The sequence below is a fragment of the Acipenser ruthenus genome, chromosome 20 (genome assembly GCF_902713425.1).
Source record: "Acipenser ruthenus chromosome 20, fAciRut3.2 maternal haplotype, whole genome shotgun sequence".
In the NCBI taxonomy this organism is placed as follows: Eukaryota; Metazoa; Chordata; class Actinopteri; order Acipenseriformes; family Acipenseridae; genus Acipenser; species Acipenser ruthenus.
In genome coordinates, this window is record NC_081208.1 from 32418448 (window position 1) to 32437190 (window position 18743).

The 18743-nt window shown below is 47.2% G+C and overlaps 1 protein-coding gene and 1 non-coding gene across 3 annotated transcripts; both read right to left on the bottom strand.

Annotated features, from left to right (window-relative positions):
• Positions 1 to 243: 243 nt before the first annotated feature.
• LOC117425347 (splicing factor 3B subunit 3) lies at positions 244 to 18406 on the bottom strand. 2 transcript variants are annotated; one of them, XM_034042208.3, is made up of 27 exons: positions 18268 to 18406; positions 15758 to 15887; positions 15517 to 15672; positions 14779 to 14949; positions 12974 to 13146; positions 12404 to 12545; positions 11820 to 11932; positions 11522 to 11659; positions 11236 to 11339; positions 10864 to 11029; positions 10610 to 10705; positions 10173 to 10245; positions 7178 to 7329; positions 6643 to 6798; positions 6225 to 6380; positions 5754 to 5897; positions 5460 to 5582; positions 5217 to 5371; positions 4920 to 5094; positions 4361 to 4566; positions 3880 to 4036; positions 3374 to 3499; positions 2305 to 2517; positions 2054 to 2152; positions 1708 to 1851; positions 1502 to 1606; positions 244 to 1203 (listed from the first exon to the last, which is right to left on the bottom strand). In XM_034042208.3, the coding sequence occupies exons 2-27, from the start codon at positions 15825 to 15827 to the stop codon at positions 1063 to 1065; spliced, it is 3654 nt and encodes a 1217-aa protein (XP_033898099.1). In that variant the 5' UTR covers positions 15828 to 15887; positions 18268 to 18406; the 3' UTR covers positions 244 to 1062. The 2 variants fall into 2 exon arrangements, with proteins under 2 accessions (XP_033898099.1, XP_033898098.1); XM_034042207.3 differs by having other exon boundaries at positions 15758 to 15890.
• On the bottom strand, positions 15250 to 15331 carry LOC117425998 (small nucleolar RNA SNORD111). The gene has a single exon (XR_004548074.1). It is a non-coding gene; the product is annotated as a small nucleolar RNA SNORD111 (small nucleolar RNA).
• Positions 18407 to 18743: the final 337 nt, after the last annotated feature.

Genomic DNA, 18743 nt, shown 5'->3' on the forward strand with positions numbered 1-18743 from the left:
AGGCTTTCTATACGTTAACATACATCCAACAACAACAAAAAAAGCAGAATCTGTACAAAATAAATGTGGTTTTGTTTTTGACATGGGAGACAATGCTACTATATTCATAGGACAGAGCAGAGCTTCTGAAACTCCCCCTCACAGGACAGTCTGTAGAGCTTCCGAAACTCTCCCCTCCACACCTTTCCAATACTAAGTTAGGAGGCTGATGCAAATTCCACAAGAAAAAAGGCATAAGCTCACTTTTCAACCTCATACAAAAGTTTATTTACAGTTAGCATTACATTACAGTTCACATCAGACCGCCACCCTCCTGCACTGCCGGTTTCCACATCCAGAAGCGACAGTCAAGGCTGAGTTTCTATCTGTAGTACTTTGCCATTTCAACTCTTCAGATTTCTACTGGCTTTCACCATCGCTGCCTGGATCCAGACGACTAACACTGTGCGATCGGGAAGTACAATTATACATCCTTAAATTAAAACCTGGTCCCAGGTGGTACTGAAGTCCTGCCAAGTGTTGACTGTATTTAAAGCAGGCTCATCCTGACAGGACAAACCAGCTTACCCAAGCTGGCAATGACCCAGGCAGAGGCATTTTCAAAATCTACTATACTTAACCTAAAACTTACAGTGACCAGTTTCCTGAATCATAAGCTCAACAGAATGGTATTAGAGAGTATTCACTTTTACACTTCAATAGACCCTGCTTCCTGCTGGCCCTGTAAACACGCAGCTGAACATGCAACTCAAACGCAGCCCTCAATTCAAAAGCATTTAGTACACACTTCTGTGCTTAAATAAATCAAAAGAAAAACAAGGCTCAGTTGTGGGGTCAGTCGGCAGTAGTTCTGTTGTTTAAAGGCAGGTGAAAGTCTAGGGATTTAAAAAAAAAAAAAAAAACCACACACTTCTGCATCTGGCAAGCACAACTGAGAAACAAACAAAAAAAAAACCCACACACACACACAACACAATGGTGCTTGTGTCTGGGCCACGGATTTTAACGCAGTTTGTAGAAGTCCGAGGTGTTCGGATGGAGTCTGGGTCTCTGAGCGGGAGTTTAGAAAGCGTAGCGAGTTCGGATATCCTCCAGTTTCTTGGAGACCTCGGGTGGTGTTCGGTCCAGCTCCTCAGATACACTCTTCTGTTTGTTGGGGTCCATAGAGTTGAACTGCTCACACAGATCTCCGTCGATTACGTTCTGCAGAGAGAAAGGACACACTCTCCTAATTAACTCAGTGTAAACTCAGAGAGAAGCCACAGGCCTCCATTGCAACTAATGTAGCAGATGAACTACTTCCCTAGCCGAGTGTTCCTGGCAGTGGAACAAGAGGGTCGATCTGTCACAGCGCTTTAAAACTTGGGCAGCTCCTCTCTCCCCTGCATTTGTAACAGTATGTAACTTGTGGCAAGCGTGTGCTAGGACTGTTGCACAGGATTTTCTAACTGTACCAGCTGCTACCAGCCATCCGCCCCCAAATCTGGGGGAAAATGCCCACCTTGACAGGGAAGTAGTAGGAGCGAAAGCTGAGGTGGTCCCGGCCACATAGAGGGGGGTACTCTGAACGCATGTGCATCTCCAAATGCTGGAAGAAGTCATGGTCCTGCAGACAGAAAAATAGAAAAGGACAGGATTAGTGAAGCCTGTCACATTCACTCAAACGAAGTCAAGTGCAGCAGGATTAACATTTTCCCGTGGTCTCACCTCGTGAGAGGTGAAGGGGACCAGGATTCCGATGCCCCCAGACAGAGTGGTGTACACCAGGGACTCGGAGCCTCCAGGGATCAGCGTGGTCTTCTGCAAGGAGAGGACCGTCTCCCCGATGTGGTAGTTCATGATCACCTCCGCCTGTGAAGAGCAAGTCCTCATTAATAAAGTATCACAGTAACATGCATCCCCCACCACAGCTGTAAATATGGAATTAATCAGTGTCATGTAAAGAGTGGATCTACATCCACTGTAGGAAAGCAGCAGCAATGGAGTGAGGTTCTACATAGTGTAGGAGACAGCAGCAATGGAGTGAGGTTCTAGCCCCGTTTGCAGCACATACCTTCTGGGAGGCCCCATTGAGAAGACCCCTGTCCCACAGCGCCTTGTTTCCAGTAGGATCCTCATCCACGTCATCGTTGGTATTCGGGGGCAACCTGACCTGCAGGGACGAGTTTAATAGATCACTAAGACTAAACACTGTCTTCTGGTTATTGGTCACATGGGCATCACTGCTAAGAGTAATGTGAACCTACTCCTAAGAGTGACTGGGCTGATAGTAAAGGCACCCAGCCAGTGGAGCACGGTACGTACGATGCTGATGTTGCCGAACTTGTCTGCAGAGGCCATGGTATCGTAGTCGAGCAGACAGGCCGTGGTGAGCCAGCGAGGGTGCGTGTCATCAGCGAAGATGATCAGCTGGTTCTCATTGCGCTTGTAGCGGATCCAGAACAGGCTCTCCTGCACGTCCGTCACGATCACACGGTGCCCCATGGGGTAGATCCCTGTGATGAGGTTGGGGACGTGCTGCAGGAAGGCACAGGAGGAAAAGCTGGCAGTTACGGGACTGAAACTACACATGCATTCCAAAACAGGTGCTTAACAGCAGACGTTTAGCATGGTATTGTAAAATGACAGATCTCCAAGTTTAAAATGAAAAATAAAATGATGAAGCCTGGCCCTTTAATACAGAAATAGAAACAGATGGCTGCAGCATTACAACTGAAGGAAATGTATTCCTCTGCAATCTAAAGCATGACAATTTCACAAGGGAACTATGAAGCTGGCATTTTACATAACTTCTTGCAGTTACTGTCTTCCTTTTATAGAAAAAGTAAGATACACATTTGATGCCTTTCACACTCAGTTTCTCATTGCTTTTAAAACAGCTTGATCAGAATCTGAGGGAGAGAGCTGCCGTGCAGTCCCGCACACACAGCGATCAGAGTGGAGAGAGCAGCCGTGCGGTCCCGCACACACAGCGATCAGAGTGGAGAGAGCAGCCGTGCGGTCCCGCACACACAGCGATCAGAGTGGAGAGAGCAGCCGTGCGGTCCCGCACACACAGCGATCAGAGTGGAGAGAGCAGCCGTGCGGTCCCGCACACACAGCGATCAGAGTGGAGAGAGCAGCCGTGCGGTCCCGCACACACAGCGATCAGAGTGGAGAGAGCAGCCGTGCGGTCCCGCACACACAGCGATCAGAGTGGAGAGAGCAGCCGTGCGGTCCCGCACACACAGCGATCAGAGTGGAGAGAGCAGCCGTGCGGTCCCGCACACACAGTGATCAGAGTGGAGAGAGCAGCCGTGCGGTCCTGCACACACAGTGATCAGAGTGGAGAGAGCAGCCGTGCGGTCCCGCACACACAGGAAGCACAAGTTACCTTGTTCTCGCACTTGCGGAGCAGCTTTTTCTTCCCAAGGTCGTAGATCCGCAGCAACTTCCCAATGGAAATGAGAACCCTGCCCTGGAAGGGTGCGATGGCAGAGGGGACATCCTCCACTGGCGTCTTGGGAGGAAACAAGTTCAAACATATAAAACACACACATCAGTTGTAGTGTGTATTGATCAGGATGTGTGCAGTGTGCTGTGATGCAAGCCACCCGTCCCGTCTCCATATACACATATAAATGTATTCATCCAGATGTGTGCAGTGATGCAAGCCCACCGTCCCCATACACACATATCAGTGTTGCAGTGCATTATAAAAGCATGACAGCACTCTAATAGTGGGCTTCTGGGGGCAGGGTTTTTTTTTTTGATTGGTTATAAAAATTCCAATAGGTTGAAGATTAAAACACTTCAATGTTGGTTACTCATAGTTTAGGAAAATAAACCGAATCCCATTACGATCATATGTTCCATTACAAAAAGCAAATACCCCCTTACCTTGTGCATGAACTCCAGCTTCTCTCCGCCGCTCACCAGGCGGTAGGTGTAGATGAAGCCACCGCCCACAGAGCGCGGGTTCAGGATCAGGTCTCTGGCCACGCCCACCAGCACATACCAATCCTCTCCTCCGTTGGCAAACTTGCAGACAGTCACACTGCAGAGAGAAGCAGCCACTTGAGCACTCAGGAGCATCAACTTCACACAGCAAGTCACAGTGCCACCCGCACGGTGTGAGAACACCCTTAGAAAAAAGTGTCCCACAGTAAAAGCCCGGCACAGTGGAATAAAGAATAGGTAAGCATTGGAAAGGCCAGCGAAGTATGGTAAAGGATATTCATAAACATGGCAAACACACAGTATAACCAAGGTAACAAAAAATGGAAGAACAGCAACAATACCGTGTGAAAATACTGTGGTAAATGGGCACTACTACACACGTTCTTGGGATGGAGATTCAGTGCAACGGGCCCCGGCTCACCTGAACGCTGCCTCGTTCTGCTCCAGCTGCACCAGGTCCAGGGTGGCCCCCTGGATGGGGTTGATGAGCCGCACCAGCGAGGCCCATTGTCCACTGCCTGCCTTAGGAGCGCCGAAGATCGCCTCTGGAAGATTCTCGTTAAGGAACGCAGCCGCCATCTCCGCCGCCAGCTCCCGCTCATCCTCTCCGGCGGCCTCAACCATTTCCTGGAAACGGCACAGATCAGCAAGGCCTGCTCAAGAGAGCCCTCCCCACCACTCCCCTTCACTCCCACAGAACAAGCGGTTTCTAGAATGATGCTTTTCTGTAAATCATCATCATCCAGATCTGCTGGATGCAGCTCAAGGTACCAGGGTTAAAACAGAGAGAAGCCGATCAGTCTGGCAACGCAATCACATTAAAAGTGGTTAACTGAAGTGAGCTAGTTAAAAAGCAAAACTCTTTACAACCATTTTCAGTTATATTTGTTTGCACTCGTGTGCAACAGTCGCTGCTGTAGCAGCCTGCTAACAGTGCCCTCTAGCAGGTAGGACTGAACACTACATCTCCCTCCCTTTACCTCGGCCATCTGCTGCTTCCGCTGTGCCTTGGTGGCCTCAGTGTAGGCGTTGTGGTCTGTCTCGATCAGGATCAGGTTGTTGGTTTCGGGGTGAATGACGAATTTGCGTGGGGTGTACTGCAGGGGGAACGCCACCTGATTGAACACTGCGCCCAGCTTCTCCAGAGCCAAGATCCTGGACAGAGACCACAAGCAGTTACCACAAATACAGAGCCTCAAAATGCACTAAATACAGACAGCCTCAATCCCAACCTATGCAGTGCCTCAATTAAAAGGCTGCCGTATGAGGTAGTTTACCTGAGGGTGTTAGTGGAAATGGCCACGATGCCCTCCGGACACTGCTCTGAGGCAAAGCCAGACGCATACTCCAGAGTCTCGTAGGACAGCGGCGTCAAGTGGAAGCGAGACTGATAGGAGTAACTGAGCCACGAGCGGCTGGACATGGCCAGCACCTGAGAGACAGAGACAGCGAGGAGTCAGCGAGCAGGTTCAACACTGAAATAATCCACCGGAGAGTGAAATGCAGTGCAGTGTGCTCACCGCTTCCTGGCCCTGCATCCTGACACGGAAGAGCTTCACCGGGCGAGAGCCCAGGTATCGGGTGCGTGTGTCGGACAGGTCGCCTGTGACGGGGTCCAGCACGGTCCGGAGCAGCACGCCGTTCTGGAGACAAACACAAGCTTTCAAACAGCAGCTGGGAGATTCATGGTGTAGTTTGTACATTAAGGAAAAACTCTTGATCGCAACTGAAAACATGAAAATCTATTCAAAAGATATAGACTAAAAGTTTGTGCATAAAACAGCAGGAGTGAGCAGGCGTATAGATCAGTGCACCTGCAGGCCGATGTTGAGGTACAGGAAGCCGATGCTGCCCTTCTCTCCCAGCTCATCCTGCTTCTCCGTGCCGCCCATCTCCACGATGCACAGGGACTCGGGCTGGGCCGGCAGCGCCTGCATACTGAGCGGCTGCAAGCAGTCCTGCAAGGAAACCAGGAATCAGCAAGACACCTTCGTATACATGCAAATAACGTGCAGACAGAAAGCCAGCATGTCAACTCAAAATACTGCAAACTTACTTCAAAGGCAACTCGCTGTGATCAGAGATAGTTGTTTCCTCTCCAGTGTTAACAGGTCAGAGAAGAGACATGAGAAATCTCATCATTTCAACAGCTCCCCAGAGTTGAGGCAAACCAAGTTTTTGTTTTTTAAATTAAATTCAGGAGACAGTGTTTGCATTAGAAACCTGCAGCACATCCATGTATTTCTTTTTGTGCTGTGAACTGTGGAAGAGACAGAAGTACTCACCGAGGGGTCGAGGGAGATGATCCTCACAGTGTTGTCCACCAGCCCCACAGCCAGGAAGCGCGAGCGCTGCTCTCCTGGAGGCACGTTGGCCAGACTCATGCAGACCACGTCCGCGGACATCTCCTTGCGCTCCGTGTACTCGTTCAGTTGGCCAGACTGCAGGGCAGGATGAGAGGGGAGTCAGACAGACATACAACTCAAAACCCCAACCTCAAAATGCATGCTTAGAATATTGATAAATGTATTTATATATAAAAAAAAATGTAAGTTGAAATAACTACAGCTAATGCTAACAATTAACTTTCCTATCATTAGTTAGCTTCAGATGCACAGTGATAAAAAGTAATGGTTGATACTGGAGCCAACAATAAAAGCCGAATCCAGCCTCGATCATTGTGGAGGTAGGAAAGACACATACCGGGTCCATCTCGAAGTACACAAGCTCTCCCCCAGTGAGCGCGATCACCACCTGCCTCTGATTAACAGCACAGCGCACAATCGTCTTCTTGCCCGGAGTCTTCCACTCGTTCACTCTCTTGTCTGCCCGGATATGACGGATCCCATCTGGGTATACCTGGAGAGAGAGAGAGAGAGAGAGAGAGAGAGAGAGAGAGAGAGAGAGAGAGAGAGAGAGAGAGAGAGAGAGAGAGAGAGAGAGAGAGAGAGAGAGAGAGAGAGAGAGAGAGAGAGAGAGAGAGAGAGAGAGAGAGAGAGAGAGAGAGAGAGAGAGAGAGAGAGAGAGAGAGAGAGAGAGAGGAGAAAAAAATCAAAGATAATCTTACTATTCAAACACCACCTGTGCAGAAACTGCATTCAACCCTTTGCCTAGCACTATAGGAATGATTTGGGCTCTGTATTGGTTATTTAATAGGCCTTCACTTTGTATACTATAATTACAGATGAAGCTACACGCTCTGTAGCCCAGCTATTGCTGGAGTGTGTTGCTTGGGTACCTGCACCAGCGCGTCCTCCCCGAGCAGAGAGCAGGACAGGGTGGGGGTGGTGCCCAGGAAGCCCGAGTCAGTCACTTCCTCCACAGTCTCCCCGATGGACAGCACCAGCGTGGCGTTCACGAAGGACACGATGATGTAGGCGTCAAACTCGTCTGGGGAGAGAAAGCAGGAAAGCTCACAGGAGCCCTGCTCAACAACCAGCAGGTACTGTACACACTCAGCATGATCCAGCACTGCACCCTCTGCAAACCTGTGATCATACCATCACTAATCTGAGTGTATCCACTCCTGCACCCTCTGCAAACGTCCTCATACTGTCTCTAATCTGAGTGTATCCACTCCTGCACCCCCTGCAAACCTGTCCTCATACTGTCTCTAATCTGAGTGTATCCACTCCTGCACCCTCTGCAAACCTGTCCTCATACTGTCTCTAATCTGAGTGTATCCACTCCTGCACCCTCTGCAAACCTGTCCTCATACTGCCTCTGATCTGAGTGTATCCACTCCTGCACCCTCTGCAAACCTGTCCTCATACTGTCTCTAATCTGAGTGTATCCACTCCTGCACCCTCAGGCGTCCTGCCCTTACACAGTTGGCACTGCCTAATCGGGATACTGTAAAATCAGGATGTCTGCTTACATGGGATACAACTGTAGGAGACAGTTCTTCCCAATGCTATTTATGTCATTTAACTGGGATAGAATTTTAAATGAACGGAGATCGCTTTTCAGAGCAACACAGGTTCGCGCGGTGCAGTGAGCATGTGATTACACTGGGACTTGCATAAACCACGTCTAACTCTTGAAGGAGCTGCTGTAGTCTCCTGGTTTCTCATGCTGTTGCAAAGAAAGTTGGCCTGTCAACATTGCAGGTGCCTCGCCTTGTGATAAGATGCGATTTCATTATTTTTTCTCTCATGTAGAAATAATAGTGATTAGTTTCTTAAATGATTTATTTAACATTTAACCAATGTCATGGGATTTCATTCTCTCTCCATTTAGAAACAAAAAAGTGTGACTAAGGTCATCTCAAATGCCTCTCGTTTAATTGCGACAGTCGCTTATTCAGGATATTTTTCCTTCTCCCGAGGCGTCCCTATAAAGTGGTGCCGACTGTACTGTCTCTAATCGAAGACTACTGCTACTGTATGCTCTCCTTCCCTCTGGTTATCAGGCGCTCTCCAACAGTGTTTCTCATGCAAGCCTACCTCCCACACTAACCTTCAGTAGACCTGCTAGGAATTGAAATACACACAACTATTCCAAACACGTTCATGTAGATGCACAATTGACCTTCAAGCTTCTTTGTAGCTTGTTTTTCCACCCGTGTAGGTGGGTAGAGTGGAATTTCCAGCTTTTAGAAACTTGCTAGGACTGCCATCCCAACTCAACCTTATCTCCCTTCCAGGACTGCACTGATGAGAACTGCAATGCATTTCTTAATAGAATACTAGCAATGCTGGTGCATTTATAATGCAATGATCAGACCAAACATTGCCCCCCTTTTAAGAACATCCGTCAGTCACAATGAAGAGTGTGTTTTTAAGTTAGTGACACTGTGTACACACACACACGGCAGTTGGCTAGACGATCTGCAGTACCACGACGCTAGATCGAAACATTTGGGAGATCTTCCGACCAGAATGCTGGTGGGAACGACTTGAGTGATTTCCAAATGACTGGATTAAAAATGCACGCGTGTCTAAGGAGTCGTATATGCGTCTTTGTCATTTCTCCTGAAGTGCCAAAACACAGATGAGACATTAGTGTGCATTAACTAACCAAACTGAATTAGTAACTGCACTCGACACTTGCTCTGAAAAGGATTAACTAGTGCGGTTGTCACTGCCCTTTGTAACCGAACTGTGTGTGCATACAAACCGTATCAAAGAGCAAAAGGTGAACTCACAACCGCATTTAGCCTGTGTGTACGTAGCCTAAGTAACTCTGTTTCAGTCCATTAGAAGTCAGGACCTTGTTTAAGTTATCTATGTACTTGAACCCATTTGTAGATTGAGAACCACTCTTAATAGCCACTGGTTTAATGAGATGTATTAAAAGGAATGAGATTGATTTTGGCTCCTCTTCAGTTTGGAAGTTGTAAAAGACAAAGAGAGTGTCCTAACCAGTGCTGAGAGCTGGCGTCAGTGAGGGGGGCCCCCCGGGGAGAGCCGCACTCGTCCCGGGAACCTGTGGGAGAGAAAGAGAGGCTCGGTATTGGCAGGGAGTGCACCAAACACCGGCCAGGGTTAGTACTGCGCTGACAGGGGGGACACGGCTACACTTCCACAGAGCTCAACAGAACCCCTTAGCCAAACTGCTGAGGAGCCGGGGTGCTGCACGGACTCCCGGAGGGTTCAGATAAAGCCTCTTAGACTTTATGAAGTGATCTGAAATAAATAACCTGGTCCCTTCCCCAGAGGACCTCAATTGGAAACACAGCCCTTACACACTGAATCCCAGCAAACCAATACGAGCTTCAAGCACCATGATCACGCTGTAACCCCACACCCCAGGAAGCGCTTTGCAATACCGTCTCTAACTGCAACGCTTCATGCTGCAATCCTGAGGCTTCACCTCCACTTCTTATATCTGCATGCATGCAATCAAAGAGGCTGCACACAGCATGCTAACATGTATATGCCTGTGCCTGTATGCTGTAGTTTCAACGAGCGTCACCTTGCAAGCACTGCCCTGTGCACTGGACTGCAGCATGTCAGTCAGTCCCGTTATCAGACAATAGTTGCTCTAAACACCATGAAACATGAAGGCTGCAACAGTGTGTGTATCTGTTGTCAAGAAGATCCCCCAGCACGAGTTATTTTTAAGAAGTAAACAATGAAAGCAATCCTTCTGGTAAAAAAAAAAAACTCTGAAATTTCAAATATAAGGATACCCAACCAGTGTTCTTTACAGGGTTGCGGTACAATCGATCTCTGTTAACAGGAGCCCAATTCAGACAGCTCCCCAGTAAGGCTCCCAGTATCCTGACATACCTTCAATGTGACGTCTCACTGTCCACACTGCATTGGGGTTACCGGGCAGCTCCGAGACGGCCATCTCGGACACCTGGAGGGAAACAAGGGCAGTCAGCACTGTGCAGGACCGCCATGTCTTATGTACATATCGTTAACCAAACCCTAATCTCATACACACACTTGTTTTTTTCAAAAGGACAGGCAATAAAGAAGAAGAAAAACTTGGTTTGTCAACCAAAATGTAGGGTTGCTTTTAAGCCAAGAAACAGCGTTTTAAAGGCAATCACTGATCAGAGAGAAGTACTACTTCTCCAGCATTAACAGGTCAGAGAAGAGACATGAGAAATCTCTTCATTTCAGCAGCCCCCAGTTGAACCAAGTTAGCTTTTATTTAAAAAATCCTAGACAGTGTTTGCATTCCCCACATATATCTGTACTGTACGAAACTCTCGTACCTCGAGTCCGTGCCTCAGTACCCTCAGCGTGGACTTGGGTCCCCTGCCACAGGCCACGTACAGTTGGGGTGTGTCCTCATTTGCCAGATCAGCAATCTGAAAAGTGAAAGCAAGCAAGTCAACACACCTTCCTCAACATTTCTATAACAGAGAAAGCAAAGCTCAGGTAAAACAGATCATGTTACACTGCATAGAACTAGCCCATGGTGATGCTGCACAACTCCATTTGCCGAGGCCCCTTTGATAAGCCTCACCTGGCAGCTCATGATGGGGGAGAGGCTCTCCTGCTCGTCCACTAGCACCAGGTTCTTCAGCGGCCGCGGCTGGAAGAAGAAGGTGTCTCCCTCCTCCAGCGGCATGGCAGAGGAGAACTCTGGCTCCTCGTCATCATCCCCCAGGTGTGCAATCTGGTACAGGTAACTGTGACAGCGAAAGGAGCAGTTAAATAATGCTGCCCATCTGGTACAGGTAACTGTGACAGTGAGAGGAGCAGTTGAACAGGGGGGCAGTGAATACAGCAAGCTACAGACATGAGAAACCATCACCCGTTTCAGAGCTACAGGGGTCCTGCAACAAGGCTTGATTTCGGTAAGGGGCCACGGCAAAGAAACAAACTGTAGACTTACTGATTCCCGAACTCTGAGGACACAAAGAGGAAGCCCGTTTTCAGCACGCACATGGAGGTTGCCACAGGAATGGTGTCGAAGTACTTCAAACGGATTTCAGTCACCTGAGAAAAAGAGGAGACGGAGGTCAGATTTTTGTAAATTTTTTTAAATAAAATGAGAAAAAATGGTTTATAGATCAGTTGGGGGCTTTGATCAGAAATTATTATTATTTCTCTCCAGAAATTACAAGTCAGAGAAGAGACATGAGAATTCCTCATTTCAACAGCCCCGCCCAGCAGCTCACCATCTCCTCATCCGTCTCCAGGGTGACTTTGAAGATGTCGCCCTGCTCGGTCTGCGCCAGGAAGAAGAACATGGACTTGGTCTTGTGCGTGGCGGAGCAGACAAAGATCATCCCGCGCTCTGGATCATCCAGGTCGTTCTGCAGAAACACCAGAGAGACGGACAGTGTATTTGCGCGCATATTGGAGACAGACAATTATTTGAGACCTGGCAATTATTTGAACTTTTACTGTAATCAACAAAACCCTTTTAAATATAGGACCCTCCCTTGCAATACCCCTCCAGCCTGCGCCTCTTACCCTCCTGCGTGGGATGGGGCAGCGGATGTCTGGCTGGTCCCCGAAGTTCTTGTAGGTGATGTAGTTCTCAGAGCAGATCAGCACTCCGCTGGGGCCGTCAGATCCTCCCGGGACTGCAGACAGGTAACAAGAGGCTCGAGTCACCCCTCACTTTACAACACACATGCAGGGATGCTTTTGTACCCAAGAAACAGTCAATCTGCTTAAAAACAAGCAGCTGTGATCAGAAATCTAGTTTATTTCCTCTCCAGTATTAACAAGTCAGAGAAGAGACATGGGAAAACTCATCATTTCAACAGCACCCCAAAGCTAAGCCAAAGTTAAACCCTCTGAAATGCCAGCCAGCAAGCCCAGCTTAAACTCGGGCCAACCAAGACATCATCCTGTATTACTTTCAATACGAATAACCATCGGACAAGTAATGCTGCATTAACTCTACAGTATCCTGGGATAGATTTCTAGGTAACTTTGTCTACCCTCCTCTTCACGACACATGGCTCAACCAGAACCCCATTGTGAGGTGTGATGAGGACCGAGCCCCGCCCCACACACCTGCGATGAGGACCGAGCCCCGCTGCTCATACCTGTGATGAGAAAGTTCCCATGCTCCTCCAGGGCCTCGCTGTACTTGCGCACCACGTGGTTCAAGCCCAGGTCCAGCTCGTAGAAGGTCAGGGTCTGCTGGGTGTTGGCAGCAGCCTCCCCCGTCGGGTCATTATCCGTCTCCTATAACAGAGAGATGGGCCGTGGGAGGGAGAGCATTGCAATACAACAACCCCAATCCACACCAAGGAAGGGTCTGGAACCACACACACACACACACTCCAATACAACAACCCCAATCAACACCAGGGAAGGGTCTGGAACCACACACACTCCAATACAACAACCTCAATCAACACCAGGGAAGGGTCTAGAACCACACACACTCCAATACAACAACCCCAATCAACACCAGGGAAGGGTTTGGAACCACACACTCACACATGGAGAGCCATGTATCACACACAGAGCTGCCATTTATAGTAGTTCTGAATGTTTTGGTGGATATCAGTCTTGCAACAAAGCCGTGGGAGTTGATCGTACATGATTAAACAGCCTGTCCTGAGGGAGGGGTAAAGCAGTATTGGAACAGGGCAGGGACGCAGGGTTACCTCGTAGTCCATCTCCAGGCATGCAAACATGGGGTTCTCGAAGCCCACGTCCACCCCCACCACGTGGTAGACCAGGGTGTTGGCCTTGTGCGCCTCCAGAGGGGAGGAGATGGTGAGGCGAGCAGCAGCGTCTCTGTTCAGGATATACACCAGCTTCTGCTTCTCAAGCGCTCCTGCCAGGGGGGCAGAGAGGAAACACTCAGCTGGGGGCAGAGCACCCAGAGCATGCAAAACATTCCCACCCGTTTCAAACTCATTCCAATTCTTTCATTAATTACAGGGATAAAATAAAGAAAAACACATCTCAAATGACTCAGGTCAGATAAGACAATTAATCCTAAACCGCACCAGAACATCTGCCAAAACAACAAAAACGGTTTACAAAAAAACATTTTCCAAGAAGACATGGTTCGACATTAACCATGGCCCGTCGGCCCGGGGCCGGTACAGATCGCAGTTTGGCCGGTAGTTATGAAGCATAATAATCTTAAGTGTAAATATTGTAACCTGGCCAAAATAGAAAATACATTCCAACATTACAATAGTTTAACATTACTAATTACAACTAGCCATCAAGTACTGACATCAGATGAATCCAAGTCAAGTTATTTTGTTTATTCAATTACCTGTAAAGAATTCAAAACAAGAAACATACCTGGTTGTACTTTTAATGGTCAGTGCAAATGTTGACGTTACTCCATCCATTCACAGAAAGTCAACAGTAGATGTTTTACATTGAACTGCAGTCCAGAGTTATAAAAGAACTTCTTTCCAACTTCAAATATCTTGCCTTTTCTTATTGACCACTGCATTGTTCTGCTTAACATTTAGTATGTCTTTATATTCACCATAACGTTAAATTACCTTTCTAATTTCGATGTTACCCAAGTTTGGACTTGCTATATACATTATTTTATTTCAGTTCACACATTCAAAGTTCGCCGGCGCCCAGAAGCTGTTTCACGACTGGCTAGCAACAGCTGCAGAAGCTGCTGTGTACAGTCATTAGAGAAACTCAAGCAGGGATCTGTTAACATTAGCTGAAAACAAGGCAATAAAATTGCCAACATTTTCAAACACAATACGATTACTGTAGAATGTTGCTATTATAAGCATTGCATAATTAATTAGGGTCTTTACGTTTAATATGCAAACAACAACGGGTTTAAGACTGACAACGTGTTAAGCGTCAGCATTAAAAAAAATAAAAGAAAGACGCATTTGCTTCTACTAGTAGCGAACGTATAACTTCTTTGCGTATTCGAATATGTAATATGCTATTTGACTTTTTTTTTGTGTAATCATGTATTTGACTACACTGACCCATCCCTAATTAGGATTATTATAATTCAGTTTTAGCGTTGTTGTGACCATATGGTGACAGCTCGGTTACGGGTTTGCTTGTGAAAGAATGAGTAGCATTTGTACACATACAATTTAAAATCTTGAATACAGTATTTTCATTTTCCGACAAGCACACAAATGTGTGCATGTTAAATGGCTGAAGTAACGTATATTGAAAGGCTTCATTTAGCCACTTTTGAGACGTGGGATCTCTTTGGTTACCATACACAGTTAGAAACATACCAAAAATAAAAATCATGAAAAAATAAATAAATATATTGGGCCAGAAAAAACTGCATCCGGGCCAGTAAAAACACTAGTTCAGTTAAATATCTAAACGTAGAGCCCTGGAAGAATTTGTGTTCCTGTAATTCTTCCAGCATGTCATGGTGATGCAATGGTAGGAAGCAACGACTCTGGAGCCCCAGTATATTACAATGCAGATACTGTTGAAGCCTCACCGATCATGACAGCCCTGCCCTTGGGGTCGACAGCCAGGAACTGGCCCGGGACGATGCGTCGGCAGCCGCTCTTGCCGAAGGTCTCCTGGTGCACCTTCTCAAACACGTTCTTGGAGGGCTGGTACTCCAGGATGACGATTCTCCCTGAGTCGCTGCCCACAACAATATAGTCTGAAACCATGAGGCACGACACCACCAGTTAGTATCTCAAAGGGGAAAAGAGTCCCTTAAGGAACAATTATCCAATTGCTAAAGCTGAAGGAACACAAAGCCACAGTGGCTTGGAACTCAGTTTCAGGCACTGCATGGCACGCCAGGGGAGACTTGGTTCCATACAGCTACGTTGCCTCAAACTAGTCTCCTGGAACCAGGTTTTAAGCCACTTTTCCTGAAAAAGTGGCTTTGTGTTCCCTCACCTTTACCCAGTGCATAAGATTCCTCCAGATTTTACTTTCATTTGGTTTGGGTTGTTCTGATGATCAGAGATATTAATTTATCTCCAAAGATAAAAAGTTCAGAGAAGAGACATGAGAAAACTCATCACTTCACCAGCTCCCAGCTGACAAATAGCTGACAAAGCATTACCTTGCAAATGCAAGACAAACCGTCTTGTCACAAAGTTCTCGGCTCCACCACTGGAAGCCACCCCTATTAGCCCTTCCGTTCTACCCACCAGGGCACACTGACGCCCAGATGTATTCATGAAGCGCCTGGATTCTGACCCGCAGTCACACTCACCTTTTGTCCCGCCCGTCAGCCTGAAAGCCATGAGGGAGCGGATAATCCCAAACACCTCCATGGTGAGCAGGGTGTGCACCTTGCCAGTGTTGGCATCGGGGCGAAGCAACTCCAGGATCTTCCCCCTGGAAACGACTATTTCTTGCTGCTTTGTCCCTAAAGGAGTACAGAGGGTTAGAAGGTTAGAGTAGCTGGGCAGGCTGTCCTGTGGAAGGGAAGTGCAGCCGAGGAGAAGAATTACCCGAGAAGTTTCCATGGATAGCATGGCTGATGCCGGTGGCTCTCTGAAGGGTCAGGTTGTAGAGAAACATGATGCTGCAGTTCTGAAGCTTTGCACTGAAACAGCCAAGGGTTGATACGAACTCCTACAACTGCTTCAAAAAGAAAAAAGAAAAAACACAATTCAGCCAACATTTGTATTAATATGGCTTTATCTCACACAACTAGATTCCTCTCCAGTGTCAACAGGTCAAAGAGACATGAGAAATCTCATCACTTCAACAGCATCCTGGCACTGCAGCCAAACCCGGGATCAAACTGGAATGAATGATCCCTGAAATCTAGGAAACAAGTCTGTGTGAAACTTGTAATAGTTTGCTCCCCAAGACCAAATTCTACTACACAAATCAAGACTGGCAAATACAGTTTAGAAGCATAAAGGCACTGTATTACTTCACTGAAAAAAAAAGTAAAAATGAGTGTTGGATTTACACTCCAAGCAGAACTGCACATTTTCCAAAAAACAGAAACAAAACTCCACTCCTGTGCTGCCGCTGCCTGTGTGACATCATGCCCTGGTTTCATAAGAACATAAGAAAGTTTACAAAGGAGAGGAGTCCATTCGGCCCATCTTGCTCGTTTGGTTGTTAGTAGATTATTGATCCCAGAATCTCATCAAGCAGCTTCTTGAATGTAATTGAATGCGAGCTCATGGTTCACTAGCCGTCTTGCACACAGAGGTTTGTAGAATAACAATACTGCAGCTGACTGTACTCAAGCCTCCCAAATTAAACAGCCGTGAAATAGTGCACAAGGTCTCATTGTGAGCACGGAAATCTACAGCGACGCATCTACTGGGGCAGTGAATACATACATCGCATAACAACGCTACAGCGACGCATCTACTGGGGCAGTGAATACATACATCGCATAACAACGCTACAGCGACGCATCTACTGGGACAGTGAATACATACATCGCATAACAACGCTACTGCGACGCATCTACTGGGACAGTGAATACATGCATCGCATAACAACGCTACTGCGACGCATCTACTGGGACAGTGAATACATGCATCGCATAACAACGCTACAGCGACGCATCTACTGGGACAGTGAATACATACATCGCATAACAACGCTACAGCGACGCATCTACTGGGGCAGTGAATACATACATCGCATAACAACGCTACAGCGACGCATCTACTGGGACAGTGAATACATACATCGCATAACAACGCTACAGCGACGCATCTACTGGGACAGTGAATACATACATCGCATAACAACGCTACAGCGACGCATCTACTGGGACAGTGAATACATACATCGCATAACAACGCTACAGCGACGCATCTACTGGGACAGTGAATACATACATCGCATAACAACGCTACAGCGACGCATCTACTGGGACAGTGAATACATACATCGCATAACAACGCTACAGCGACGCATCTACTGGGGCAGTGAATACATACATCGCATAACAACGCTACAGCGACGCATCTACTGGGGCAGTGAATACATACATCGCATAACAACGCTACAGCGACGCATCTACTGGGACAGTGAATACATACATCGCATAACAACGCTACAGCGACGCATCTACTGGGACAGTGAATACATACATCGCATAACAACGCTACAGCGACGCATCTACTGGGACAGTGAATACATACATCGCATAACAACGCTACAGCGACGCATCTACTGGGACAGTGAATACATACATCGCATAACAACGCTACAGCGACGCATCTACTGGGGCAGTGAATACATACATCGCATAACAACGCTACAGCGACGCATCTACTGGGACAGTGAATACATACATCGCATAACAACGCTACAGCGACGCATCTACTGGGGCAGTGAATACATACATCGCATAACAACGCTACATCGACGCATCTACTGGGACAGTGAATACATGCATCGCATAACAACGCTACATCGACGCATCTACTGGGACAGTGAATACATACATCGCATAACAACGCTACAGCGACGCATCTACTGGGACAGTGAATACATACATCTCAAAAGGAGACAATATTAACAGCATTCCTGACTATTCAGCCTTCCCTGCTACACATTTTCAATCGTTCTCAACAGTTTATGAGCGTTTATTTTAATCACGTATTAGTAAATTATTTATATCGCAGAAAGTATTATTTACTCACAAAACGCATCCGGGTACACAACCCCCCCCCCCCCCCACCCCCCCAGCGCTCCTCTATCTGCGAGCGGGGGATTTCTAAACTTACAGTGGCACACACTAATACGATGTGGAGTGCTCTGCAACTAAAGCCTAACATAAACAAAGACATGCTTTAGAAAAACAATGCCTTTATATTACATTCAAAACAGCTCCCCTCCGTGCAGGCCGGCTTGTTTGCGTTTGGAGATAGAGAGTTTCCATTCATACCACGCAGAAACGCGGACTGCACCACTTCAACCTGGGAAATATCGCGTATACGAGATACTCAATGCCTGTAAAACGAACCCGAGTTCTTATTACCTGTGTAGCGGTCGCGATGGCCTTGATTTTTGCAGGAATACAACTTCACACCGCTTCCATTTTCTCCTTCTGTTTCTCAGCTCAGTCCCGCACGTTCAGCCTCCGAGGTCCTTTCACAGATATGCAACCAAACAACTCTCTCGTGTAGCTGCCCAACAAACTGCCTGATATAAAAACTGCAAAAATAGATATAATGCTGTAATCGTGTACATGTAAACGAGTAGAACAATCGAGTTAAGTGAAATCTACAGGAATCGTGATCGTGATTTTTTTTCAAAACTTTTCGGCGTATATCAGCATTTATTATAGACTAGTTCTGGCAATATAAACAGCCATTGTGCGATTATGTATACGCTCATTGCATTACGTTGTGATGTACAGTACAGCAGTTTACAATGCTGCGCATTCACAGTGGGTGCGTTCACGGTGGTCATTATGCGCAGAATCTGACCAATTCATAGAACATCATTGGCTAA

Coding starts and splice junctions, on each gene's coding strand:
- LOC117425347 (XM_034042208.3), bottom strand. CDS start 15,827: ATGTTTCTCTACAACCTGACCCTTCAGAGAGCCACCGGCATCAGCCAT. Junction 13,147..14,778: donor GGGCAGGGCTGTCATGATCG/GTGAGGCTTCAA, acceptor CCCCCCTGGCAG/GAGCGCTTGAGAAGCAGAAG. Junction 5,095..5,216: donor ATTTCCACTAACACCCTCAG/GTAAACTACCTC, acceptor GTCTCTGTCCAG/GATCTTGGCTCTGGAGAAGC.